The sequence below is a fragment of the Rutidosis leptorrhynchoides genome, unplaced genomic scaffold (assembly GCF_046630445.1).
Source record: "Rutidosis leptorrhynchoides isolate AG116_Rl617_1_P2 unplaced genomic scaffold, CSIRO_AGI_Rlap_v1 contig3, whole genome shotgun sequence".
Lineage (NCBI taxonomy): Eukaryota > Viridiplantae > Streptophyta > Magnoliopsida > Asterales > Asteraceae > Rutidosis > Rutidosis leptorrhynchoides.
The window spans coordinates 123,334-151,050 of NW_027266542.1; the positions used below are offsets into that span (position 1 = coordinate 123,334).

The 27,717-nt window shown below is 35.5% G+C and overlaps 6 protein-coding genes across 6 annotated transcripts; 5 read left to right on the forward strand and 1 right to left on the reverse strand.

Moving 5' to 3' along the window:
- The first annotated feature begins 2,041 nt into the window (after positions 1 to 2,041).
- On the forward strand, positions 2,042 to 3,054 carry LOC139882699 (uncharacterized). The gene is made up of 4 exons (XM_071866976.1): positions 2,042 to 2,257; positions 2,579 to 2,671; positions 2,775 to 2,906; positions 3,007 to 3,054. The coding sequence occupies exons 1-4, from the start codon at positions 2,042 to 2,044 to the stop codon at positions 3,052 to 3,054; spliced, it is 489 nt and encodes a 162-aa protein (XP_071723077.1).
- A 217-nt stretch (positions 3,055 to 3,271) lies between these two features.
- On the reverse strand, positions 3,272 to 11,797 carry LOC139882701 (DExH-box ATP-dependent RNA helicase DExH11-like). Its single transcript, XM_071866977.1, has 23 exons — positions 11,663 to 11,797; positions 10,972 to 11,229; positions 10,529 to 10,789; positions 10,379 to 10,447; positions 10,201 to 10,273; positions 9,943 to 10,112; positions 9,744 to 9,851; positions 9,195 to 9,296; positions 8,843 to 9,043; positions 8,586 to 8,696; positions 8,375 to 8,442; positions 7,830 to 8,202; positions 7,367 to 7,522; positions 7,175 to 7,285; positions 6,921 to 6,974; positions 6,366 to 6,623; positions 5,717 to 5,829; positions 5,448 to 5,601; positions 4,618 to 5,077; positions 4,128 to 4,342; positions 3,800 to 4,038; positions 3,575 to 3,701; positions 3,272 to 3,484 (listed from the first exon to the last, which is right to left on the reverse strand). Exons 1-23 carry the CDS (start codon positions 11,795 to 11,797, stop codon positions 3,272 to 3,274), a joined length of 4,029 nt encoding a protein of 1,342 aa, XP_071723078.1.
- A 656-nt stretch (positions 11,798 to 12,453) lies between these two features.
- LOC139882702 (serine/arginine-rich splicing factor SR45a-like) lies at positions 12,454 to 14,134 on the forward strand. Its single transcript, XM_071866978.1, has 5 exons — positions 12,454 to 12,557; positions 12,669 to 12,777; positions 12,890 to 13,039; positions 13,458 to 13,521; positions 13,602 to 14,134. Exons 1-5 carry the CDS (start codon positions 12,454 to 12,456, stop codon positions 14,132 to 14,134), a joined length of 960 nt encoding a protein of 319 aa, XP_071723079.1.
- A 1,379-nt stretch (positions 14,135 to 15,513) lies between these two features.
- On the forward strand, positions 15,514 to 16,575 carry LOC139882703 (uncharacterized). The gene has a single exon (XM_071866979.1). It carries the CDS (start codon positions 15,514 to 15,516, stop codon positions 16,573 to 16,575), a length of 1,062 nt encoding a protein of 353 aa, XP_071723080.1.
- A 1,852-nt stretch (positions 16,576 to 18,427) lies between these two features.
- LOC139882704 (uncharacterized) lies at positions 18,428 to 19,123 on the forward strand. Its single transcript, XM_071866981.1, has one exon. The coding sequence runs from the start codon at positions 18,428 to 18,430 to the stop codon at positions 19,121 to 19,123; it is 696 nt and encodes a 231-aa protein (XP_071723082.1).
- Positions 19,124 to 26,235: 7,112 nt separating this feature from the next.
- Positions 26,236 to 27,273, forward strand: LOC139882705 (uncharacterized). The gene has a single exon (XM_071866982.1). The coding sequence runs from the start codon at positions 26,236 to 26,238 to the stop codon at positions 27,271 to 27,273; it is 1,038 nt and encodes a 345-aa protein (XP_071723083.1).
- Positions 27,274 to 27,717: the final 444 nt, after the last annotated feature.

Sequence of the window (27,717 nt, forward strand, 5' to 3'; positions counted from 1 at the left end):
ACTTATGTCCGTCGACATAGATTAATTTTTACTATTGATGATATCTAAACAAAATCATGTTTAATTTGACCCTTACTGTTGTTAAATGAGTATCTCTAGCTAAATATATTTTTGTCCGACAATACATTCATTTAATTAGAACTAAGAATCAATGTTTGAAAATTATTGATAGTAATTTACAAACTATAGTTCCCTGTCCAATATAGTAATGCGTATATTGTCATCTAAGGATTTGACGTTACATAGTGCTACCCGCTTGTTTATATAACCCTAAACCCTAGATACACATATATTAGGATAAATCTAAAAGAGTAAAATATCATGTATTTTGAGATGAAAGGAATAATAAAAATCACGATGAATGTTTCTTGATAACTTCATAACGTTGTAGTTGTAGAGGATATCATGTAGATACTTCGAAAACAGAAGAAGAAGATATATATAGCATGTAACACACCCTCAAAGGGTCATAGAATGTTGGGAAGTATGCTATTATGATTGATATGAATTACCCCCCAAAAAAAAGGATATTAAATCTTTGAAGAAAGTGTTTCGACACAACTTGACATCACACGTTAGATATTTCACACATTAATATAGTACCTCCCAACTCTACTTGTTCACATTCAGATTAATTATATATGATCGAATATGATTTAGGTACATAAATGTGATGGAAACTATTTCCTTAATGGTAGTATATAATGGGTTGCCTTTAGAATTTTTGTTGTCTTTCCATTGTAATTACCATATTTATAGCATTAGTCACATCAAAGTATATGTCATTAGAAAACAGCAATGAGGTATGGGACAATATGTGAGCTGGTATATCAGGAAAGAGTCTGCTTGCTACCAACAAAAGAACGTTCTCTCTCCCTTCAAATTTGCTACCCAGCTAGCTAGCTTAGGTCTCGATCAAGATCCAATAATATACATTGCACATGGAAAAACATACACCCAATATGTGAGCTGGTATAATTTTTTCTGATCATCATCCCGGCAAGACAATAACATGAAATTATACCCTGGAATGGATCGACAGCGACTCGAGCTAATAGGATTATGATTTTCGATCGAAATCGAAATCGATAGCTTAGGCAAAGAATTAATGGCGATCAAGGTGCATGCATGAACATATGCATATGCATTATCTTATTGTATGTACAAGTATGTTGGTGATGGTCTTGTATTAATTTTGGCACAAAATGGTTGGATTGTTGCTCATTACAGCAAGTTGGTTAATTTCATAGCTCCATATATCGACAAACCAATATTTTGTATGGTCCCAAATTCAGTTTCCTCACCATTTCAACCAATCTCACAAACTAATTCTTGAAACTGTTTTAACTTAACCAATATTTATGTACATTTTAAGTTTTACCTCCTAACTATCCAAACAAATTTCTTTTCTTTTTTTAAAAAAAATAAAAAATCATTACCAGACGATAATGAAGATACAATACCAAAAAATCTAAGGAGGAATTACATTTGCAACTTCCGCCATAAAAAAAACCACCAATCCTGAAGAAAAATCTTTAGGAAACAAGGAAAAAAAAACTATTCTCTTCGAACTTATAACATTTTGAGGTGTATAGGAGGACTAATTCTTGTCACGCGAAGCTATGAGTGAGATCCAAGTAATTAAGATGTCGATGAAAGATTTAAAGTTTTTGGGTTATAAAAGTTCCATGGTTGGGTAGTCGGGAAGAAGACAATTCAAATTTAGTTCATGGCCATTGGCCATAATAATTAGAGACTGGTCCAAAGAAAAATAAAGTTTGAACTACCTTTTGAAAGTTGAATTTGGAACAAAGACTTCTCAGCTACTAACAACGCATCATCACAACTGTTTTGGATAAGGTTCCTAAGATATTTTGTGAATGTGTACATGATATATTTTCTTTCTAGGACAAACACAAACAAGTTTAATTCAAAAAATATCTTCTTTTTGACAATCAATTTGCTATCTATACTATAGTTCTCAAGTTAGTAGCACTGTGTGTATTGTAATCAGGATCATCATAATTAAGAATATATCGAAATGGAGAGGCCAAATAGAAGCGACATGCATTTATCGGCAGATGAGGAAGCAAAAGTGGAAGAGGAGACGAGAGAATACTTTGATGGTTTAGCTCCGAAGCGCCATAGTAAGCCTCAACGGAGTGAATATTCCAACAATTATGTCGACAACATTTCTAATGACACTGAGAGCCCTGAATATCTCAACTTTCAACAGCTCCAACAGACTGATTCTCAGGTAATTATTTAAAAAGATGATATGATCAGAGCTTATATATTTTCTTAATTGCAAGGAAGAGCAAATAGTCTAAGTCACACTCAAACTCTGGTCTATTGATTTGGGCGAGATTTTGATAAAGAGTTTCTAAGATATTGGTTAATTTCGTAAAGTATAATTTGATTTAATCATCCTATGATTAAAGGATTTGCTAAATACTGCTTATATGAAATAGATGGCGTTTTGCATTTTTAGATTATGAATCCAAAAAAAAAGTCAAAACGACGGAGGGAATAATAAACTATAATTTTTAAGTAACATGGGACTTTCATTTTCCAACAGAAACTGGTTTACAAGGGAAGTAAAGTACCGGAGGAGTTTGTAGAGACAGAGTATTACCAGGATCTCAACTGCGTCGACAAGCAGCATCACACGGTACCATAATTTTCATTTTCCTAAACTATCACTATACTTCTCAATATCGAACCAGAAGAAAATCAAAAGATACATGGTTCTTTGTTTTGATTTTTATTACCAGACAGGAACAGGTTTTATCGAAATGGAGAAAGGCAAATACTTCAGCCTAGAACCAGACACTGACAAAGAAAGTCATCCAGCTTCCAAGGGAAACCCAGCAACTAATGACTGGATCCCATCTTCCAACGAAACAGTAAAGTCATAACCCAAAAACATATTTGAGTTTTAGTCGTTCTCAGATTTCCACATTCGTAAGGATTCGATTTCTCTGTTTCAGGAAACATTTACTTCAGAGAAGCCCAAGAGAAGTGAGTCTTGAATTGACTGATCATGCTGCTTAATGTCGAGTTTGAATAAAGAAGATTGTTCTGCATTATCTATGTGTATCTATGATTTGAATTTGTGAATTGGGAAACGTTTATGTTGTCGACAATTAATTAATCTTCCTTTTAAATCAGCATTGACTAGCAAATAAGAAAAAAAAAAATCCTGTTTTTAACCTTCTAATGTTAATCAGAGATTGCTTACAATTTGATCAGAAACATAATCAGAAGATCATTAGACTCCGGTAATGTACAGGCTAGCCGCAAAAACAATATCACGTTTAATTGCATTGGAAGCAGCTTCCATTTTCTTGTGAAGAGCCGAGTTTCCCATAATTGCAGCAGCATTCCTAAATTCACGACATGTTTCGTCAAGTCTCACAATGGTCCTTACGATCATGCCTTCTGGAACATCAGTGAGCTGGCATATATCAGCAAATGGAGTACCCTGCCGCCAAAAGAAATATACATATGAATCGGAAAATGATGTCATGAAACACAGGCTATAGCTAAATTGGGTTAGTTTTCAAGAAGGAACCTTTGCCCATTCGTAAACCACTTCGACAAGACCGAACTTTAGATTTTCCTGCGCATACTCTGGAGGGCTTATTTGTATTTTGTAATAGGCTTGAAGCTCCCCGAGTCTAATGGCTGTGTCGTATAATCTAAAATATTTATGCACAATGAAGTTAGAATAAACTTGCCATGCAAGCAAGCAGACTTCGAGAACAAGTGAAAAATATTTCAATAGTCAGAATAAAACCTCTTTGTAGCTTTAGCCAGTCTTGGGGTAAGGGAAGGCTCAGACGTGTTCTTTTGCTGAAACACAAAGGCAGACATTAATGCTACTACTTCTTCTGGCTCGAGTTCGTCTAGTTGATTTTCGAACAGACACTCTGTGCAAATCAACTCCTCCCCTGAATTCATCTCACAAGCAACACGACCTTTTATTTGAACTACAAGATCGGCATCAATACAACCAACTTCCTTGAGAACATCTATCTGCAAACAAAATCAGTTCAATTATCAGAAGCTAATCTATGATTAACGTTAAGGAAAATAAAATTAGACAATCAGTTATGGTGACGTACCCTTCCCTGAAAATCGGGCATCTGTTGAAGTGCTTCATCTGACATTTGGTACTTTAACTTATCAACTTTCTCCTCGTGCATTTTAATCTCTCTTGCTAACTTGATGTGTTCCTCAAACTTTACACACCCATGACACTTGTTTTGGGCCATCTTTTGCAATAGTTTAGTCCCTTTGTAGTATGATTCCACAAGATCCATGTCTTTCAGCTTGAGCTCTAGGAAACAATCAAAATAACTGGAGTAAATCAGTCGCTTTCTAGAGAAAAATGGCAGTCATATTGGAAGACTTTTCAAACATCAGTATATATGTACAATTACCCCCCAAATCCTAAGTAGGGACGGTGAAATCAATGTCCACCATCCTTTCGAACAATTTTGGGGATTTATCAAGGTGTCAGATCTAATGAACTTATTTAGTTTCTGTTTAGCCAATGAATTCGACAATCCAAGAGGTATTTCAACAAGCCCATATTTGTCGAGTGATGCATACCTTTCACTGGATCGAGGACTGGGGGATATTTGCTTCCATCAGATTTCAAATCCAAAAGCTGTTGAACTGTTTTAGAGAAAGCACCACTGCTACCATGTTCAAGAAGCCCTACTTGATCGACCTTAATTTTTTTACTGCATATGCAAAGGACCTCTTTATAATCAATTCCCCTGACCTCGTAACCCACACCAGCAGCTGTACCGTAGTGTGGTAGATTAATGTTGATGGTACCGGATCCTTTACGAGAAGTACCAGAAAAATAATAATCATCTTCAGCAACACGTTTTGACTTTGGTACCAACAGTTGACCTTGAGTGAAATCAGCACTTTTTTTATCTTGCAGATTGCTGCTCCCTGAGAAAGTTTGTGATGGAAAATCAGGTTTCAGCACAAGGACAATATATTGCTTATTAGTAGCAGAAGGTGCTTTCACTACAACTCCAAGCAAGTGGTCCTGAGCCTGCCGATTATCAACCAAAGAACTTCAGTTCAAATAACATGGACAATAACAAAGAAGAAAATGAAGAGCTTATACATCAGAAGTTGAATGAGGTCAAAGCACAAAATAATTGAAAGAATATTCATAATGAATTGGAAAGGAATGATATAACTGAAACAAAAAATTGTCCTCAAACTATAGCACCAACGTAGTACTTATTCAGCGATTCACCCATTAGAATCACCCCCAACTTCCATTCAATTGCTCTAATTTAAAAACACTTACTTCTGTGATTAGAAGCTAATTTACTCCCTACTAAATATGCACTATTTTGATTTTTCAAGCAAATCAAATAAATACGAAAATGAAAAGTTAACAAGCACTAACTTACTGTTTCAGATTTTACAACTACGACTCTTCCTGGGGTAAGAAATTGTTGGGCGACAGGGGATTGCATAACCGCCTCCAATACACGATTGCTATATTTTTCAGATTCTGCATACATTTCATAATATTCTTCAATCGCTGGTTCACCTTTAATACACCTACAGGAAAACAACCATGCTTCATTGATAAGCATAGAGCAGATTTCCAGAGATGAGTTTCAATGCCAATCTAAATGTCAGCCAGAGCAATTGGTATTCTACCATTTGTGCTTACTCAATAGATTTTGCTGGCTGAGAAAGCTTTAGCATTAGAAGTTGTTGCTGCTTCTCCGGTAGTTTCTTCTGAGCATGGAATTCAGCAAAACTTCGTTTTAACATGTCCTCCACCTGGATATATAAACCAGACCACGGATATCAGAAAACTGAAACTACCAGATAATTTGTAGTATACTCTAATCTGTATAGTGTTAATATAATCCTGTTAAGGATTGTGGTTCTTCAATCACTTCTCTGCGTCCATTTCTTCATTGGAATTACAATATTAATATAAAAATGCATAGCCTAGTTAGATCACCTACCCAATCTAACATGAGATTGCCATTATATAGTAGCACAAAAAAAATTATTTTGTTAATATGTCAATAAATTCAGGTAAGTAACTTAAGAACACATAAGAAAGCTACAAAATATACGACAAATGACAAGGCTAATACTAATACAGGTTGAGCATAATTTTATTTACAAAATCTACCATGTATTTGTATTGCACCATGTTAAAATTTTCGTCTGACGCAGTTTGAAATAAGGAGTTAAGGATCTCCATCCATGCGTTTAGTAAAAATAAAAACTTGAGCACTTCACAAACAAAAATTAACAGAAGACGGAGAAGTATGGAGAAAGAGTTTTCAAAATTCGAGAAGTACCTTCAACTCTTCAACACGAAGAAGATGCATGATCATAATATAAGTCAGTCGAAACTGAGACTCGAGCCTCGTGGCACTTCCGACTAATACAGTCTTCAAATCCCTCTCTTCAGGAATTTCATCCCGGCACATCACAACAACTGTACCAATGTTGTCCAGTCCTCTTCTACCAGCACAACCTGCCATCTGTGTGTATTCTCCTGGAAGCAGCTGTCTAAATTCTCTTCCATCAAACTTCCTTAGAGTATCAAAAACCACCTGCAAACATTTTTTTTTAAAATCAAATTCTCTAATGTGAATAATTCTTTAGAGAGAGGCTAAAACCACCTTTTCAGATTTAATTTTTCATTTGTTTATTCATAGAATTATACTTCCTTAAATAGGAGTTTACAAAACAATTAAAAAATTGGAAAATATGAAATCACTAATTGAATAAAATAATAATTAAAACAAGATAAACTTGTATAGATATCAAAGGTATTTGCTAGTCAAATGCCTAGCAAGTGAAGCAGTAAACATACGACCAATTTAAACAGCATATTAGAGAATACTTACTGTTCTGGCAGGAGCATTTACACCCATAGCAAATGTCTCCGTTGAAAACAGAACCTATGCAACATAAAAGAGCTGGCATATTATCAACCAAATCTCAACAAAACACAGAAAAACAGAATATAAATCTCAACTGTGCATCGTAATGAATGCAAGATAAGATTGAGAAATTTCTCGTATCTAGAGGATTATGAATTACAGTTGTATGCCTTGGCAAATCAAATTATGATGAAAATTGTGGCTCACACAGGTTTTACCTTAATCACCCCATGACAAAAAAGCATTTCAACGACCTCCTTAACTATTGGTAGCAACCCTGCATGATGGACACCAATCCCTCTACTAAGAAGGCTTTGAACTCTCACAATCTGCATATCACGCAAAAAACTGATACATACAGTCCATTGGTCAAAGACATTTAAGACAAAGAGATCACTGTGCAGCCTTACCTGTGGTAAATAACGGTCAGATCCCTTCAGTCTGGAAAATGCTTTGTCACAAAAAATACGGATCTGGCTTTTCTCAGAATTAGTTGTCAGGTCAATTCCTTGGAGAACATAAGTTGATCTATCACACCGGTTCTTCGAAAAGCAAAATATCACCACCTAGACAAATAAAGCCACAAATACTCAACACATATAGATGATAGATGACCAGAAAACACATCCACAAGTCCTTTCGGAAATTACTTCACCACATCCCTAACACTTGGAAAAGGACTAATTTCAAAAACAGAGAAAAGTGAAAAGATGTTTCTTTGCTAGCATTTCTCTGGAAAAAACAGAATGTAGAGTCTTATGAAAGATTCTCTTGCTCTTTACATTTCCAGCCAAGTGAAAAGAACAGAATGAATATTGCGCAATTATTTTTGTGCCAATCTAAGATCATACTGCATTATGTTTTATAACCTACCGGCAATAATGACGTTTTCTTCAGCTTGTCAATAAGCAACAGCCATGTAGGAGCTTCAGGAGATTTCCTCCAGTTATTTTGACCACCACTATTGTTTTGATAACCCCCACCACCACCAGTATGTCCACTATTTTGGGATCCAGAGTGCTTATTTTGTTTGCCGCGATTGTAATTTTCACGTTTCTGTCCATGGGCTGCTGAAGATGCAAAAGAGGAGCCACTACCTCCACCAATTGCATTTGAATTCTTTTTATTGTAATGATCCTTTGCTGCTTTCCATCCTTGAGGTAGAAAAGTTTCATTTTCGCATACCTTGTGAAAATTTCCAGAGTAAAATAGGCAATGCTCCAGAGGAACAGGTCTCTTGGTGGTCCTAAAAGGAGACACCAAAGGAGATTACAGTCAAAAGACTTTGCATTTCAATTGACATGTTAAGGATCACGGAAAAAGTCAACAATCATATAGCTTTTTGTCCTCAAACTTCAAACTTTTCTAGGCATACAGAGTCCAACAGGTGTGATATAATATTGTATACACTCACTTACCCAGTGACGTGGATTTGCTTTTGCTTTGTCCGTCCAATCCAGTCAGCAAACTCAAAAGTGTTGGGTACCTAAATAAATGAAAGAAGGTCAAATAACCAATGACATAGATCAGCCAGTTGGGGGTATAGCAAGAAGGACAGAGCAAACTACGACTAGTAGCCTGTACTGGGACACTAGTGCAGCAATTCCAATTGCAAGCAGATTTATGTACCGTGGCTGAAAGGAGGACAACATTGATGTGCCTTGGAAGCATAATTATCACTTCTTCCCAAACAACACCTCTTTCGACATCATTTACATAGTGCACTTCATCAAATATAACCTGTAACACGGAACAATAATTAAAGACAGTTCAGCACTACAATACAAAAAAAGCATATGGAGAAAAGAACTATATATTGAGGGATTTTGATCAATCAAGAATGGAGGAGGATTAAGTCATTCAGAGGGAGGAAAAGACTTCCTTACCCATTCAATATCACGAATAATGTCAGCACCACGGTAAAGCATTGACCTTAATATTTCAGTGGTCATGATGAGGCACGAAGCCTCTGGCCGCAAGCTTATATCTCCCGTTAGGAGGCCAACGTCAAATTTCCCACAAAAATCCCTGTATTTTTGGTTGCTGATGGTTTTAATTGGAGCAGTATAGACGGCTCTAGTGCAGTGCTGCATGAGATGACAAACTTAATAAAACATTGACATTTTTAAGAGAATATGTCAAGATCAACAGATCAGAGGTAAAGAAATGAAAATATGCCAGCATATGTAACGTTAGGTACAATATTCAATTAACTCATGACCACAAATGAAGCCATACTTTTGATGCCAGAGCAAATGCATATTCTGCAACTACTGTCTTTCCAGCCGACGTATGAGCTGCCACAAAAACAGAGTCCCCCTTCTCTAAATAATAGATAGCCTGTGGTTATAAAAAGAGACCCAGCTTATTTCTTTGGCATAAATAAACATTCCTGGTATGCCTTTAAAAAAAGTAGAGTGCATTTCACAATAAATGAATGAAAAAGAAACATATGCCATGTTAACAAAAAAACAAGGTTAAAAGAAAAGAAAAAAAATGCGCTATTCCATATTCCATTGGTAGATCAATTAAAAGAAACTTTGTCAGCTCTCTGAACAAATATGACATAGACTCGCCTTATGTCTAGAAAAACCAACTCAAAGAGTAACATAAGTCATGCCAAATAACATCAACTCTTTATTCTCCTCGGACATGCTAAGATTTGGATATAGGAGCGCTAACTTCCACCACTATGCAACCAATGATAGTAAAATTCAAATATAACACTAACAATATTCATTAATCATTAGAAAAAATGCAACAAACAGAACTATTCATCAGTTATACCTCCTTTTGGAATTTGTCCAATTCAAAAGGAAACTCAAGTGCCAAGTCAGGAACAAGTTCATCAAAGCGATCTGCAATTCCTTCACTGTCACCAATAATAGCCCAGGCCTACCAATAATTGGAAATCAATTAAACAAGAACATTTGTAAAAGAAAAACAATATGTTTTATGAACTGCAGGTTTAAACATATTGTAGTACCTTCTCCTGCTGTTGCTGTCCTTCATTATCACTTTTTCCACCTTGCCTGGCTGTTGGTTCTCCACTTTCAACAAATAAAAGCTCGTCCAAGATGGAAGATTCAGGCTTATGTACATTGCTGGCCTCATCACAATTATTTACTTCTGTTTCTAACATCACAGACTCTGAGTCTGGTTGAAGATATTGAAAAAACAGTATCAGACACTTGGTTCATCTAAATGTCTCAAAGAAAACGGAGTAGAGTATACAACACCATACCATTCTCTCCTAAAGTAACATCCTCTTCCCAGGCCTTCTTGAATAAGTCATCAAATTGTACAGACAATTTGTTCTGCATATAAACAATGAGTGGGCGTTGGTAAAAAAAAAAAGAGTTGTAGTAGAAAATAGAAATGCCAGCATAAAGTTAGCCACACAACACAAATGCAAAACTTACCAGCTTCTCATCCGACAAATCTCCAAGCGATTTTGCCTCCTTATACACATTCCATGAGGATGGATATGCCTTCACAAATCCAATGCAAAAAACTTGCACCGATCAAAACAAAGGTCAATTGAGAAAATAATGTTTTTTTGGGTAGATTACCTTAAGTTCACCTAGGTCTAGTCCTTCTTTGAGGGTAGGAGGAATAGATTGGGCAGGATCACCATTCAACACTTCACGTACCCATTCCCCATCTGAAGCACCATCTGGGAGAATTCTCTCTATAGATTGGGATTCCTCCAAGCCTCCAGGACGAAAAGGACGGTTGTTAATGCTTCCTCTAACAAAATCCTTTGCTGGTCCAGCAACACGAGGCAAAGGACCAGAATTTTGAGCTCCAGCCGTTAACTCTGATACCTCAACCTAGGAAAATCCAAATCAGTGGTCAAAGCATAGAGTGAAAGAGAGGAAGGGGGGAAGAGGACAGTGATAATAAACATTCAACATCACTGGAATCAGTAAATGGTGGATTGTATATCAATCTACTATGTCACCATGCCATTTTTGTTGAAATACAAATACCATAACCAAAAAGTGCATCATACCTCCACTGAATCAGGTTCCCAATTTTCTTGCGCTGATCCGTTCTTTTGACGTCTAAATGGTAACTCCCAAACAGGAGCCACAACAGACCGCGGAACCGATGGCTCCAGCGGTACTTTCACCTTTTGAAACCAATCAAAATCCCATTGCCTTCCCGCCTTTTCCGCAGAAAACACATCAGGGTCCAGTCTTGGTGAGAGGTACTTCTCCTCTATATGATCTTTTATGGATTCAGGCGTTTCTCGAGGAAATGCGGGTGGCTTAAAAAGGAAAAATATTTCACCATTAGATACACTCATGCTTGATCGACGGCAATAACAATAACGCCTTGCTGGCCATTCAGAGTGACCAGAGAAGCCAAAAGAAATTGCGGCAAAGAATTGAAAATATTGACCAGTTACAATTCTAATTTCTAACTGGCTACTTGGAAGAAAAATTTGACATCATAGTTTCTCATTTCCAACATTAAATTAGAAAAACCAAAGGCCACACTTTAATAGTTTGCATCATTAACCCCAACACACGCAGTAGCTAACCAATACAAAGCTTAAGATCGTTAACGTACTAAAACAAAGCTTAGCTATGTTCGTAGCTTTCTACTGAACTCTTAAATCCACGAGAAGAGCCCAATTCACCTTAAAAGGCTACATTAAAGAAAAAATTGAAGAAACCATAAGCACAAAGTTTTCTTACAAGTATGAAGTCGGGGAGCGATTTTACGGGATCGGTGCCTTCAACAGTGTAGATAGGTTCAAGCCTGAGATGTCCACTGTAGCCTGAGAACCCGACCCGGAAAGCAAGCTCGTTAGCGGCTTGGATCCGATCCATTACGTCAGATTCTATTGAGCTTGTTCTAATAAGAGCAAGGGAGTAGTATGTTTCATTCGAAATGGCGAAAGTTGAGTTTTCGCGGCTTCTCGATTTTAGGATACGGAAAGGAAGAAGAAAAGGATAGTACGGATATGAGTGCATTTAAATACTACGTAGTATTTATATAGGAACCGGTCGGGTTGCCACCAAATAGGCCGAATTCAATCCAACCCGACCCGAACCAAATCCATTTAGGAAAGGACCGTAGCCGTCCTTCATTAACACAGTTCTTTGTGGGCCCATAGACTTGAGGAGAGGACTGCTACGTGTTGGATTTAGGGAAAAAATTGCGGACTCTAACTAAATTAATAAACCTCATTTAAATAAACAAATGGCGTCCGATATCCAGAAACTTCCATGACGAGGAGCTAGCTATACCATATAAATTTGTTCTTCGTTGATTAAATTTTCATAATCTTCCGTGAAGTTCTGGATACAGAGGAATTGTGATTTGATCATCTGCATTTGCGAAAGGTAACCAAATTGTTTCTGGAATTCTTTCATCTATCAGTGTATTTGAATTTATCTTTGTTGCTCGTATATATTCTTGTATTGTATTGTATTGAGTATTGTATTGAAATGTTGGTTGGTTGTTCGTTCCATGTGTTGTGCAGATGTCGTACTCTAAACGATCAAGGTATTCCCTATCTCCCGTGTCTTACGATCGTTACCGAAGGTCTGTCTCACGGTCGAGATCCTCATCAAGAAGTCGATCAAGGTATTGCATTCCCTAGATTGTGTGGATTACACGTTTGTTGGGAGTTGGGACATTCAATTGAGCTTCTAACTGATGATTGTTTCCGGTGTCTGCGTTTGATTTGGCACGCAGGAGCTTGTCACCTGATGTCGAGAATCCTGGTAACAGTTTGTATGTGACGGGATTGTCAACTCGTATCACCAAGAGGGATCTTATAAAACATTTTTCAACTGAAGGAGAGGTACGGATATATATAATATTTGGTATTAAATTTTGATATCCAAATCCTTGATGTCCGTTTTTCATTTGGATTATCCTTCACTGTTGCTTAATGGGTGTTTCCGCTATTCCAGGTCTCGGATGTTCATCTTGTGGTTGATCCATGGACAAGACAATCTCGTGGATTTGGTTTCATTACAATGTCCTCTGTTGAGGATGCCAATCGATGCATCAAGTATTTGGACAGCTCTGTTCTTGATGGGCGTGTAATTACAGTCGAGAAGGTAAAGTTCGTTATCTGTTTCTTCAATGTTAGGAGCTATTTCATTCGACTTTTCATTATTATTATGCTTCTGCTTAAAGTTAACATTGTGGATGGATTGGAGTAGATTATCTCTTTGTATTTGAAATTGTTTGCTTCTTCCTGCTTGAAGCTTCTGTTGCAGCAGGTTAGCTGTGTCTAGCAGCTCTTCATCAGACTCCAAAAGTCTTCATCAATCAAATCAAACACAGCCAGTTTCAGAGCATTAGGGTTGTATGCCCTACATTTCTCTCTTTTACAGCATCTACTTTTCTTTTGTGCAGTTAGTTTTTGTGTGATTTTATCACATTTAAAATGGAAAACTTCATTTATTCCATGTAGTTTCTTCGGTGGGATGTGTTTATTCCATGATCTCATATTGCAAATTTTGTCTGCTGCAGTCTAGAAGGCGAAGAGGAAGAACACCTACTCCAGGAAAATATTTGGGGCTGAGAACATCTTGTGGTAAGGAGAAGATACCCTTCCATTTGTAAGTTTCCTTAATTTATTTCGAATTTACTGTTGATCGCTATTATTGGTTTTAGGACGTCGCCGTTCTTCTAGTTCCTCTCGTCGTAGCTATTCATCTCACCGGAGAAGCTATAGCCGATCTCCTAGCAGGAGCAGGTCACCCTCTCCATATTACCGAAGGCGTAGAGATTACTCGCCATATTACAGTCGTAGAAGAAGGTCCTACTCGCCCGACGGCAGCTTTGACACTCGGGATGGGTCTCTGTCTCCCAATGATGACGGATATCATGGTAGCCATCGCTATAGGTCTGTTTCTCGAAGTCCTACACCACCTAGAAGGCGTAGTTCAAGGAGGAGCTACTACTCACCGAGTGCATCTCCCATAAGAAGAAGACGCAGTGCAAGGAGAAGCTACTACTCGCCGAGCCTGTCCCCAATAAGAAGAAGACGACAGAGCTCGAGGAGAAGCTATTCTCGTAGCTATTCGCCTAGACCGAGAAGGAGCTATTATTCCCGCAGTTTGTCTAGGAGTTGCAGTGTTAGTAGTCAGAGTTCGAGATCTGTTTCGAGGTCGCCCACTCCTAGGTCTCCTACCCCTTCATCGTGAAGGGATATGATGTGGCTTCTAATCTATCCTTCATGAATTGTTTGTTTCTCATGTGCTGTCAGCTTTGTTATCAACATTGTAAAAGGGATTTATTATCAAATATTTGTCCGACATTTTTAAGCCCGATGTATGAAGGCATGGATAGTCTTTTTAAAATATTTATTTTTGTGCCCTCTGACAGTTTTTTTTTTCTTTAAATCTACATATTAATCGATAGGCGTATGAATTATTTGTGTTATATTTTAGGGACCAATTGTCAAGTCAACAACATCATCGTGTGTTCACTTCAAAACAAAAATCATGGGGTGTATGCCAACCAGGAGGGTAGTCTGGTTAGGGCATTGTCTCCTTCATCGTTGGGACCTCAAAAACAAAATCGTGTGTATAGGATTTGCTAGAACCCTGGCTCAGGTTGTTGCTGCGGGTACCTGGCAAACTGTGCAAGTTGTCCTGGAAGTCTGGAGGCATCCTGTGGAGGGGCCGTTAAGGATTAATATTGGTGCTACCTTTCTATATGGCTGCTCGAGGAACAAATTTGATTTTGTGGGGAGGAATCATTCCGGCCGAATGGTGTATGCCAAAGCTGCTGTTTCAGGGGCAGTGGAGGATGCTTACCATTCGGAGACTGCTGCATGCGGAAAACGACTGCTGCATGCGGAAAACGTGCCTTAGAATGCCGAAGAAAATTTCAGTTTTTTTAATTTTATCTTGAAAGCTTGAAAAGCATGCCTTAGATCGAATAAGGATTAAGGTTCTTAACAGATAACCATTCATTATTACCGATTAAATCTGAGATTAAACTTCGATTTTACTCGTGTACCAATTTTTATCTCAGAAAAGGGGACAAATACTTTCCTAATCCTACCTGATACAGATTGGGTTTTTGCCTATAAACCAGATTATCTTTATTTAGCTGAACTTGCACACATTTCTTCACAGGGATAAAAATTAAGAATTACTAGTAAGTTAGGGATGAAATCGACTTATTTGCAAATCCATAATAGCCAAAAGAAAATATTTCGGCTCTTATCCCCGTCTTTTCACTACTCCTCATAATATTTACTTTAACTGTGAGCTCTAAACTCTGAACATTGCTCCGCATTCACTCATTGTCACTTCCACCGGTGACCATCGCCGCCTCCTCCACCACCCTGTATCTCATGAAAGAAAGGGGAAGCTTGAAATCTACCTCTTCTGTTTAGTAACTTTGTAAGTCTTTTGTTGTTGTTACAGTGTGGAATTAGTATTCGAGTAGAAGCACCATGTTTAATTTTCTCTGCAAAACTGTTCTCCATGGAAGCTCTACTGTCAAAGTCTCACTCTTTCGAAACCATCGGTACTCATCATTTTCTTCGCTATATGTATTATCTCCAAAGCAAATGTCTAGTGATGCTGCTGATAATGGGAAATCATCTGATAATATTGGGAAATCCTTCGCCATTGCTTACCTCATAAATTCATGTGGGTTGTCTCCACAATCTGCTCAATCAGCTACCAAGCATGTCAATTTCAAATCCTCACGGAAACCAGACTCGGCCATTGTGTCTTTGCAGAAAAATGGTTTCTCAAAAACCCAAATCACAACTTTAATCAGAAAATACCCTCGTGTTCTTATGTGTAAGAGTGACAAAACACTTTTGCCCAAACTTGAATTTCTCCGTTCAAAAGGATTTACGGACGACAAGCTAACCAAAACAGTAACCGGCTGGCCTCGTATATTCCGCTATAGCTTAGAGAAACAAATAATCCCTACTTTTGAATTCTTTGTAGAGTTTTTAAAATCCAAGGAAAAGGCATGCTTGGTCATTCAGAGGTATGCGTGTGTTCTCAGCCTTGACATCGAAAAGAAAGTGCTTCCCAAAATTAATACTTTAAGAGAAAATGGAGTGCCAGAATCGAATGTTGCTTTTTTGCTTGGGATCCAGCCTAGGCTATTTGAAATAGGGCTAGATAGGCTTGAAGAGGCTGTTCAAGAGGTGAAGAAATTGGGGTTCAATCCCTTGCAGCTCTCTTTCCTTAGTGCAGTCGGTGCATTCATCAAAATGCGTAAATCGACATGGGAAAGGAAGTTTAAGGTTTATGAGAGCTGGGGTTGGTCTGAGAGTCAGGTTTTAGAAGCCTTTAGGAAAAATCCCCGATGTCTTATGGCTTCCGATGATAAAATTATGTCTTCGATGGATATTATTGTGAATAAGCTAAGGATGGGATCTGGAATTGCAGAGTTGCCCAGAATTATTACATATAGCTTGAAGAATAGAGTAATTCCAAGGGTTTCAGTGGCTCAAGCTTTGGTTTCAAAGGGTTTCATTAACGACATCAATCTGCTGACATTAGTTAAGATTACAGAAAAGGCCTTTCTTGAAAGGTTTGTCCTTTGTCACAAGAAGGAAGCTCCTAATTTGCTGAAGCTCTACCGGAAGAAATTAGATCAACCACAATAGACATGTATAAGACTGTTTTCGATAATCTGATTTTCTGTTGTCGATGGCTGTAGTTCCCTTTCTCATCAAATTCTTCTTTACTGTAACATTGTAGTAAACATCATTAATTGATTATGGAGCATTTATATTTTCCTATTCAACATGCTGAGCAAGGGTGTTGTTCATTTGTTTCAATCATGAGAATGGGATACTAGTATTATGTTGATTTCTTTGTCCTTCCTGTTCATGCCATTCTTTGGTCACTCACATGTTGTTGTATATAGCGGAATGATATGGAAGATGATGACACCTCTTTGTAAACTGATACGGTACATCTATTTGAGATCGTAAATTTCTAACACTGCTGATGAAATCCTTTAGTTGCCAATGTGAGAAAACAGATTTGAACTACTTCTGCTATATTTGTATCTTTCATGAATTACAGTAGTTATCATTTGCTTTGTTGTGAAACATTGTGAAGGGGATTGATCAATTAGTATTTTTCTGAGATTTATATGAAGGCGTAGCATGGATATTCATTACAAATCTATATTTTTGACATTTGTGTAATTGCTCGATTTTCCGTTACTTCAAGCTTAGTTTTTCTGGATATGGTTTCTAAGAATGTCACTCATCGCATACAAGCGGGATGAGCAAAATGGAGAAAAGTAATCGGTATCTTGTGTGATAGACATATCTCTAGTCAGCTCAAAGAGAAGTTCTATAGAACAATAGCGAGACCTGCTATTCTATATGGAAGTGAATGTTGGCCGATAAAGAAACAACAAGAGCACAAGGTTAAGGTTGCGGAGATGCGGATTTCGAGATGGTCGAGTGGACTTACATTAAAAGATAAAGTCCGAAACGAGACTATTAGGAGCAACCTTAAAGTTGTACCTATAGATGAGAAAATAAGAAAGGGTAGACTTAGGTGATTCGGGCATGTGAGACGTAGACCTATAGATGCTCTGGTTAGGAAGTGTGAGGACATAGATATAGGAACAAAGAGGAGAGAGAGGGGGAGACCTAAACTCACGTGGGAGAGGATAATTTGGAAAAATTTAAAGTTATTAAATATTTCAGAAGATTTAGTGGAGGAACACAGCATGTGAGCTACACATAGCCTTTGTGTTTAAAAGTTGAGGATTTATATAGCCGACTACACACGGTGGAATTGAGGCTTGTTGTTGTCGTCGTGGTTTCTAAGAATTTTTGTATTTGAACTGTTTCAGGTGATTGATTGATTACATTGTCATGTACTCCCAATTCTAACTTTGTTCGAGATTGGCAATCAGGCAACTTGACTTGATGAGAGAAAACACATTACTAGCTTCTATCTAGATGATACTAATATCCAGAAATAAGATATATCTGCACATTATATCAGGGAGGTGATTAGATGGATCATGGGGATAAATGATTGAAGAAATTAAATGGTAAATACTTTTATACAGGGATGCAAACTTTGAATAGTCTAAAGTGGGGGGGTGAAATCGACTGATTTGCAAAACTATAAAATCCAGAAACGAAATTTTAGTTCTACTAGTCTACCTATCTTTTCTCATTCCTCAGTTACTCACTCATTACTTTGAGTTCTGAATTCTGAACACTCCTACTCATTCACTCGCCGCCACCTCCGCCGCCGCTATTGTAACTCTTGGAAGGAAGGGGAAGGTTAAAAATCTATCTCTTTTGTATAGAAATTTTGTAATTGTGTGGTTGTTGCAGTGTGATATAAGTATTCAAGTAGAACATCATGTTTAATTTTCTCTGCAAAACTGTTCTCCATGGAAACTCCTCTGTCGAAGTCTCCCTCTTTAGAAACCATCGGTGCCCATCATTTTCTTCTCTATTTGTATTATCTCCCAAGCAAATGTCTAGTGATGCTGCTGATAATGTGAATTTATCTGATAATATTGGGAAATCTTTCACCACTGCTTACCTCATAAATTCATGTGGGTTGTCTCCACAATCTGCTCAATCAGCTACCAAGCATGTCAATTTTGAATCGTCGCGGAATCCAGACTCTGTCATTGAGTTTTTGAAGAAAAATGGCTTCTCAAAAACCCAAATCACAACTTTAATCAGAAAATACCCTCGTGTTCTTTTGTGTAACAGTGACAAAACACTTTTGCCCAAACTTGAATTTCTCCGTTCAAAAGGATTTACAGACGACAAACTTACCAGATCGATAACTGGCTACCCCCATGTATTGCACTATAGCTTAGAGAAACAAATAATCCCTACTTTTGAATTTCTTAGTGATTTTTTAAAATCCGAGGAAAAGGCATGTATGGTCCTTCAAAGGTATGTGCGTGTTCTCAGGCTTGACACTGAGAAGCAAGTGGTTCCCTATATTAACACTTTGAGAGAAAGTGGAGTGCCAGAATCGAACATTGCTTTTTTGATTTGGAATCAGCCAAGGATGATTGGCATAGGATTAGATAGGCTTAAAGAGGTTGTTCAAGAGGTGAAGAAATTGGGTTTCAATCCTGTGCGGATGTCTTTTGTCGTAGCAGCCCATGCCTTCTTTGCGATGAGTCAATCGACTTGGGAAAGGAAGTTTTAAGATTTATAAGAGCTGGGGTTGGTCTGATAGTCAGGTTTTGGAAGCCTTTAGGAAAAATCCTCAGTGTCTCTTTCTTCCGAGGATAAAATTATGTCTTTGTTGGATCTTGTTGTGAATCAGCTAGGGATGAGACCTGGGGTTGCAGAGTTGCCAGGACTCATTACGTATAGCGTAAGGAAGAGACTAATTCCAAGGATTTCGGTGGCTCAAGCTTTGGTTTCAAAAGGGTTGATTAACGACATCAATCTGCCGACAATAGTTCAGATTACAGAGAAGGCCTTTCTTGAAAGGTTTGTCCTTTGTCACCAGAAAGAAGCTCCTGATTTGCGAAAGCTCTACCAGAAGAAATTAGATCTAGCAGTCTAGCATAATAAACATTTAGTATAAGACTTGTTCTATAATCTGATTTTCTGCTCACTTCATCATTATAGTTGGGATGAATGAGTTTTGTTGCCGATGACTGTAGTTTCCTTTTATCATCATTCATCGTTTTCTCATTTACTACTACAACATACTAGTGAACCTCAGTTGAGCATTTTTATATTTTCTATTCAACATGCAGAGAAATATTTATATATTTATTTTTAAAATTTTTTTTTGGTAAATTAAATTTTGTTAAACCGCCGCAAACGGATATTTACACAATATTACAAATCATCAAGAAACTCCCAAACTATACATGAGTCCATATAGCTATCAAACTATCGAAAACACTATTCTTTACACGAGGAGTAACATAAAACTGACTCTCTTATGCTAGTAATCACTCGTCGACAATCGACAGGTTTTTGTGTGAAGATTCTGTCATTCCTTTCTTTCCAGATGTAATATATGCAAGCAGCCAGTAAGTGTCTTCATAGAATTGCCAGTCGCAACTTGCCCGACACCTTGTTAAACCACCAATTCAGTTCACGACTCCATTCTCTAGGCAAGCAAGTGATCCTACCCATACGCATAACATCTGCCCAGACAGACTTGGAGAAAAAACAAGCGGTCTCGAGTTTCAATTTCCAGTTCACATAATACACATAAATCATCATCACAAAGTCCCCATCTTTTCAAACGAACTTTTACCGGCTAATCGATTCAATACAGCCAACCAACACATAAAGTTATGTCGAGGGCTAGGCCCCTTTCCCCACACTACCATTGTCCATCGAACTTTAGGAGACTTGCTACGGATAACATCATAAGCAGAAGAAATAGAATAAGTACCTGAGTTGCTTGTAGTGCACACAATTTTATTAGGATGAGACGATATTGACACAGAACGGACAATCTCCCAGGCTTCTTCAACATGTTGACTAATAGGGTCTGGAAGTCGCCACTGGCCTGCCACATAAATCTCATTTACCCGACTGTCTCGACTTAAGTCTGCATCCAGAAAGCTCATGGAAGGATACAAATCAGCTAGAGCTCCATTATAAGAATGGGATAGTAATAGTATTATGTTGACTCTTTGTCCTTCCTTTTCATTCCATTCTTTGATCATTCAAATGATGTTGGCAATTTTTGACTCAATGAGAGAGAACATATCTGAATTACTTCTGTTTTACTCTGTTTTCTGTTACATCATAACAGGCAAATAAAGAGAAAAGTCTTCGAGGATTACATAGTAGTATTATGTTGATCTCATCATGTCCTTCTCGTTGCTTCCGTTCTTTGCTCATTCACATGTTGTATATAGCGGAATGACATTGAAGATGATGACACCTCTTTGTAAACTGATACGGTACATCTACTAGTGATCGTAATTTTTTAACACCGCTGATGAAATCCTTTCGTTGCCAATGTGAGAAAACAGATTTGAACTACTTCTGCCAAATTTGTAACTAGGGCAAGGCCCGCGACTTGTTGTTAATACGATTGCGGTAAATTTTTAAGTTATATACTGTAACTTTTAAGTTATATAAGTTGGTGTTAAGAGTTTATATATTTTTAGCTCGAATACAATTATCATGACTCGACTAATGTGTAATTACAACCCTCATTCGATTAAAAAAATCGTATATATATTTTTGCCTCTAATACTAATACTCTTTCCGTCCCAAATTAAATGTTAATATAAACATAATCTTTTGTCGCAAATTAAATGTAAATTTATTTTGACCAGTTTAAGAAACATTAATTATGTTTACCAATTATATTCTCACCAATTTCACCATCTTCACCCTTATGTACTATTCTCATGCATTTGTTATTAGTTGCAATTTAAAGGGTTTTTTAGTCTATACAATCATAATTATGTTGAAAAATGAGATTATAAATATATTTTTTTGGTTTGTGTGAAATCTCCTAGATTAACATCTAATTTGGGATTGAGGGAGTAGTATTCTAGGACTCAACTTCTATATGTACTCAAGAGGTTGTAAAATTTTTAAATTATTTTAGAGGAGAGAAACAAAGACTGGACATATGTCAAGAACATTGGGACAACTTAAAAAATAAATTCGAGGATCATGAAATATTATATGTTAAAGTATAGTGATGAATATGATGTTATGTTAAAAATCTGCTCAATTTTTTTTAAAAAACCATAATATATTCATATGATATCGGAAAAATCCCAAACAGTTCTCATTAGATTTTAAAAAATTCATATCCACAATTTTGATTGTAATAGTAATGTCACGACTCGGCTTCTATCTATACTTACGGGACTTTGAAGTTCCAAAATTATTTAGAGGAGAGAAAAAAAAAGTGACATTTGGCACTTTTTGGTTGGTTACACCCGTGGCCGAAATTTTTTTCCTACGTATGGAGGGTGCATAGGACTTCGCAAAATAACCGTAGCCGAACCGACCGATTCGAACCAATCCGAATCAAAATTTTTTATAGATTTTATAAGTTTATTGGTGACGGTGTAGATTAACATAATATTCAAGTTTTGGTTAATACATTTGATAAACCTATAGGTTGAACCGATAAAATATAAATATACAAATTATATTAGATTTTATTAATTCAAACTAATATTTTATAGATTGACAATGAACATGTAATATCTTTCTCTTATCATTTATATTTTATAGACATATTTCATGGACATATAAAATTTTCATAATTAATTATAAATTCTAACTTATTTTTTAGTTGCCATAAATATATTAAAATTATTAATGTTGAATATTACTACATATTAGAAAAATATTATCTTTAATATTAAGATTTTAGAATATATATTTTAAAATTTATTAATTAATATAAATTTATAGGTTGTTAATGGTTTTTAATCGAACCAACCGGCTTTTAAAAGTTGAATCGATATTCGAACCAAACAAATTTTAATAGATTAGATTATAATATTTTCAATCGATATCTTATAGATTAGGTTAAAAATAAAACACACTTCAACCGAATCGACTCGACGTTCAGTCCTAAGTGTGCATATGAATTTTGAATGCTAAATGGCGTTTTGATTCCATACCAAGACTTTAGATAATAAACCCTAAAACCCTAAACCCAACTATAGTCCCCAAACCCTTTTTATTTGAGGGTAAAAATATAATTTCGAGTTTTTTGGTTTTCTTGGCCACGGATTAGATAGCTTAGATTTGATTTGGTCAAAATTCGATGGTTGAGACCAATGAAGAGTGAGAAGAATAGTGATGTGTGTCTGGCCATTTTTTTCTTCTCCTATATATTTTTATACATTAATAAACATTTATTTATTATTTTTATTTGAATAATAATAAGAGTTAAATAATCATAATTATAATTAAATAACAATTAGAATACGATTTTAATGATTAATTTTTCAAGTTATAATTATAGCATAATTATATATGAGATTATAGATTTATATTAAAAATGAAATTTAAACAGTGAATGAAGTTTAAGAAATCATATTTTTTATCAAATCATGATTTATGATGAATTAATTGATAATTTTATAATTTCAAATTTAAATATATATTGGTCAATAATTTTTTTAAAATATATTAAAATTAAAATCATAATTAAAATTATATTAAAAAGGTAAAATAGTATTTTTTTGAAAGTTAATGGTCAAAATAATAGTCATCTAACGTAAAACTCGATGGAAGGGGGGTGATCGTATATAATTTTGTGAAAATAAAGGAGTTAAATTAACTGTGGAACTAAGAAGGGACGATCTTATATTAAGTTTAATTTGAGAGGATTTAAATATTTCACTCATATAATAATTTTAATATTTTTTATATAGTTAGATTTGTGTGGAATGGAAGATCAAAAGGTTGACATGAATGAATAAAAAGAACAATAATATATTGTGTCTTATTTCAAAAAAAAACATGAACAAAAATACAACTATCCATTCGGAGGTTTTTTTTTTTTTTTAATCAATAATATACAGATTGTGAAGGGATGGGGCTTTGTATCTTTCATGAATTAATTTTTATTTACTTTGTTGTGAAACATTGCGAAGGGGATTTTTTTTTTTTGACAATCTATATTTTTTCTGATCAGTTAGTATTTTTCTGACATTTATATGAAGTTGCCGCATGGATATTCATCATAAATCTAAATTTTTGACATTTGCGTAATTGCTCGATTTTCAGTTATTTTAAGCTTAATTTTTTCAGATATGGTTTGAAGAATTTCTTTATTTACACTGTTTCAGGTCAGGTGACTGATTGATTAAGTCATGTACTCCCAACTCTAACTTTGTTCGAGATTGGCCACGGATCTAGTTGAAAAAGTTAGTATGCGCGATATGTAATATATTGTTATTGTAATGTTAAATTAGAGGAGGATTGGAATTTGCATATCATAATTATAATATATAAATAGACGAATAAATAAGTAAATATAATATAAATTTAGCTATAATATTTTTTTTAAAATAAATTATATATTAGATATTCAAAATTTATGTCGTATCGTGAATTTTTTTTATATTAAAAATATTTTAATTTCTAAATAAATTATTTATCTATATTTAATATTTTAACAAGTTAATTGTTTATAATAAATGATATGGATTCATAAAATTTTATTCTAATATTCTTAACTACATCTAAAGTGTATAACTTTATATAAATAATAAGAATATATACATGAATCACACTTTTCGTTTTTTTATATCCACAAAATTTACAACTAAAAAGTTTAACGTGAATATTTCAACATGCTCTCTTCTCATGTGAAGAACTAGAAAATTTGAAAAAACAAAAAATGTCATATTTCATTTTATTATGAAATTTTAATTAACTAAATTTATTGATTGAATATAAAATGGGCTTTAAATAAATTTAAATTCAATCAAATTTTCAATATTCCTTATAGAACATTATAATTATTATTAACTTCTCCCTTCATATTGTCTAAATTCATTCAAAAATGAATGTATTTAAAATGTCAAAACGATTTTTACTTAAAAATGGAGGCAATGTTTTTTTTATTTAATATATGTTGTAATAAATAATTTTTATAATTTATGTTGTAATATTATATTTTAATTTTAGCATAAAATATATATGAACTTTGTATTATTATGTCAATATTCATAATATTTTTAAATACTAACCCATATTTTCAGAAAAAATATATGTTTACTAAATCATAATCTCACCTAATTTCTATATATATTCATAATATATATAATTTAAATATGTATTGAGTATAATATTTTTTACTTAATATTATAATTTTTTGTCAATATATAATTTTTTTTTCAAATCGTAACTCTAACCGCTGTTTTCTCTACGCTATAAATGAAGATTGGCAATCAGATATTGTTTGACTCGATGATAGAAAAATATCAAATTACTTGCTGTTTTGATAAATTTATCAAAAATTAAAGATCGTGTATTATTTACATAAATATTCTTGATGTACCAAATTAATCACAGTTTACCCCAATCCTCATTCTCGTCTCAAACACATCAACACCACAAATCAATCAAATCTGCAGCTCGTGTCTCCTCTTTCCGACAGCCGCTCTATCTATCTTCCACATCGTCGTTGGTCATAACGACTCTCGTGACGTCGTCGCTCCGTCCAGTCCGACCGCCATCGACGATCTCTTCTTAAAATCACGCCGCACCGCCATCTCTCTTCCAACGATTCCGCTACCGACGACTGCTACATCAACTCACGCAGTCGTTCCGTCCAGTTCGTTCATCACAAGACCCACCAATTAACCATCTTGAATTTGATTTGATTTTGTTTTGTTTGGTCGTGATCGTTGCTTGTTAATTTTGATTGAATCAAGGTTTTTTTTAATATAATTTCACCTGATTATGGTTTTCAACTTGAGTTTATGTTATTTTTTGTTGTTGAATTGAGTTGCTCTGATTGATTTTTATACGATTTGATGTATGGAATTTGTTTTCTTGTGCTCTGATGAACTTCTCTAACCATTTGAAAGTCATGCCGGTCACTGGCGGTCAACGGACGGTGATCAATGGTGGTGGGTTGGTGGGATGTGTGTTTGGTATTTGTATAGTTGATATGGGTAAAAAATAGGGTTGAGAATATAGAAAATATCATATATTTTTAATTAAAAAAAAGTTTAAAATTATAAGTATTGTGATACGGAGAGGAGTACTAATTCCTATCTAGATAATATTATTATTTTCGTATTCAAATAGATGATGTTTTGAATTTTAGATTCATTTAAAAATACATGCATTTAATCGATAAATTTTTACTACATACTTGATTATTTTGGTGAATTTAAAAATTCAAAATATATATATTTTGAAACGGAAAGAGTAATATTTGAGATATATCTGCATATTATATCAGGGAGTTGATTAGATGGATCATGGGGATAAAATGATTGAAGAAATTAAATGGTAAATACTTTTATACAGGGATGTAAACTTCGAATAGTCTAAAGTAGGGGGGTGAAATCGACTGATTTGCAAAACTATAAAATCCAGAAACGAAATTTTAGTTCTACTAGTCTGCCTATCTTTTCTCATTCCTCAGTTACTCACTCGTTACTTTGAGTTCTGAATTCTGAACACTCCTACTCATTCACTCGCCGCCACCTCCGCCGCCGCCGCCGCCGCCGCTAGTAACTCTTGGAAGGAAGGGGAAGGTTAAAAATCTATCTCTTTTGTATAGAAATTTTGTAATTGTGTGGTTGTTGCAGTGTGATATAAGTATTCAAGTAGAACATCATGTTTAATTTTCTCTGCAAAACTGTTCTCCATGGAAACTCCTCTGTCGAAGTCTCCCTCTTTAGAAAGTGCCCATCATTTTCTTCTCTATTTGTATTATCTCCCAAGCAAGTGTCTAGTGATGCTGCTGATAATGAGAATTCATCTGATAATATTGGGAAATCTTTCACCACTGCTTACCTCATAAATTCATGTGGGTTGTCTCCACAATCTGCTCAATCAGCTACCAAGCATGTCAATTTTGAATCGTCGCGGAATCCAGACTCTGTCATTGAGTTTTTGAAGAAAAATGGCTTCTCAAAAACCCAAATCACAACTTTAATCAGAAAATACCCTCGTGTTCTTATGTGTAAGAGTGACAAAACACTTTTGCCCAAACTTGAATTTCTCCGTTCAAAAGGATTTACAGACGACAAACTTACCAAAACAGTAACCGCCTACCCCCATGTATTGCACTATAGCTTAGAGAAACAAATAATCCCTACTTTTGAATTTCTTAGTGATTTTTTAAAATCCGAGGAAAAGGCATGTATGGTCCTTCAAAGGTATGTGCGTGTTCTCAGGCTTGACACTGAGAAGCAAGTGGTTCCCTATATTAACACTTTGAGAGAAAGTGGAGTGCCAGAATCGAACATTGCTTTTTTGATTTGGAATCAGCCAAGGATGATTGGCATAAGAGTAGATAGGCTTAAAGAGGTTGTTCAAGAGGTGAAGAAATTGGGTTTCAATCCTTTGCGGATCTCTTTCGTCATAGCAGCGCTTGCCTTCTTCGCGATGAGTCAATCGACTTGGGAAAGGAAGTTCAAGATTTATAAGAGCTGGGGTTGGTCTGAGAGTCAGGTTTTAGAAGCCTTTAGGAAAAATCCTCAATGTCTTCTTTCTTCCGATGATAAAATTATGTCTTTGTTGGATCTTGTTGTGAATCAGCTAGGGATGAGACCTGGGGTTGCAGAGTTGCCAGGACTCGTTACGTATAGCGTAAGGAAGAGACTAATTCCAAGGATTTCGGTGGCTCAAGCTTTGGTTTCAAAAGGTTGATTAACAACATCAATCTGCCGGCAATAGTTCAGATTACAGAGAAGGCTTTTCTTGAAAAGTTTGTCCTTTGTCACGAGAAAGAAGCTTCTGATTTGCTAAAGCTCTACCAGAAGAAATTAGATCTAGCACAATAGACATTTAGTATAAGAGTTGTCTATAATCTGATTTTCAGTTGTCGATGGCCGTAGTTTCTTTTCTCATCAAATTCTTATTCACTGCTACTTACTAGTGAACATCATTAATTGATTATGGAGCATTTATAATTTTTCTATTCAACATGCAGTTCATTTTATTTGTTAATCTTAGGTTTTCCCATCGTCATGAGAATGGAGTATTATGTTAATCTCATCATGTCCTTCCTGTTCATTCCATTCTTTGGTCACTCACATGTTGTATATAGCAGAATGGCATGGAAGATGTTGACACCTCTTCGTAAACTGACAT

Excerpts from the sequence above, each read along its gene's own strand:
- LOC139882703 (XM_071866979.1), top strand. The coding sequence starts at position 15,514 with ATGTCTAGTGATGCTGCTGATAATGGGAAATCATCTGATAATATTGGG.
- LOC139882699 (XM_071866976.1), top strand. The coding sequence starts at position 2,042 with ATGGAGAGGCCAAATAGAAGCGACATGCATTTATCGGCAGATGAGGAA. Across the intron at positions 2,672-2,774 it reads TCGACAAGCAGCATCACACG|ACAGGAACAGGTTTTATCGA; the intron begins GTACCATAATTT and ends TTTTATTACCAG. Across the intron at positions 2,907-3,006 it reads TCCCATCTTCCAACGAAACA|AGAAGCCCAAGAGAAGTGAG; the intron begins GTAAAGTCATAA and ends CATTTACTTCAG.
- LOC139882701 (XM_071866977.1), bottom strand. The coding sequence starts at position 11,797 with ATGGATCGGATCCAAGCCGCTAACGAGCTTGCTTTCCGGGTCGGGTTC. Across the intron at positions 10,790-10,971 it reads GGGAACCTGATTCAGTGGAG|GTTGAGGTATCAGAGTTAAC; the intron begins GTATGATGCACT and ends GGATTTTCCTAG. Across the intron at positions 8,203-8,374 it reads AAGCAAATCCACGTCACTGG|GACCACCAAGAGACCTGTTC; the intron begins GTAAGTGAGTGT and ends GTCTCCTTTTAG.
- LOC139882704 (XM_071866981.1), top strand. The coding sequence starts at position 18,428 with ATGTCTAGTGATGCTGCTGATAATGTGAATTTATCTGATAATATTGGG.
- LOC139882702 (XM_071866978.1), top strand. The coding sequence starts at position 12,454 with ATGTCGTACTCTAAACGATCAAGGTATTCCCTATCTCCCGTGTCTTAC. Across the intron at positions 13,040-13,457 it reads GTGTAATTACAGTCGAGAAG|TCTAGAAGGCGAAGAGGAAG; the intron begins GTAAAGTTCGTT and ends TGTCTGCTGCAG. Across the intron at positions 13,522-13,601 it reads GGGGCTGAGAACATCTTGTG|GACGTCGCCGTTCTTCTAGT; the intron begins GTAAGGAGAAGA and ends TATTGGTTTTAG.
- LOC139882705 (XM_071866982.1), top strand. The coding sequence starts at position 26,236 with ATGTTTAATTTTCTCTGCAAAACTGTTCTCCATGGAAACTCCTCTGTC.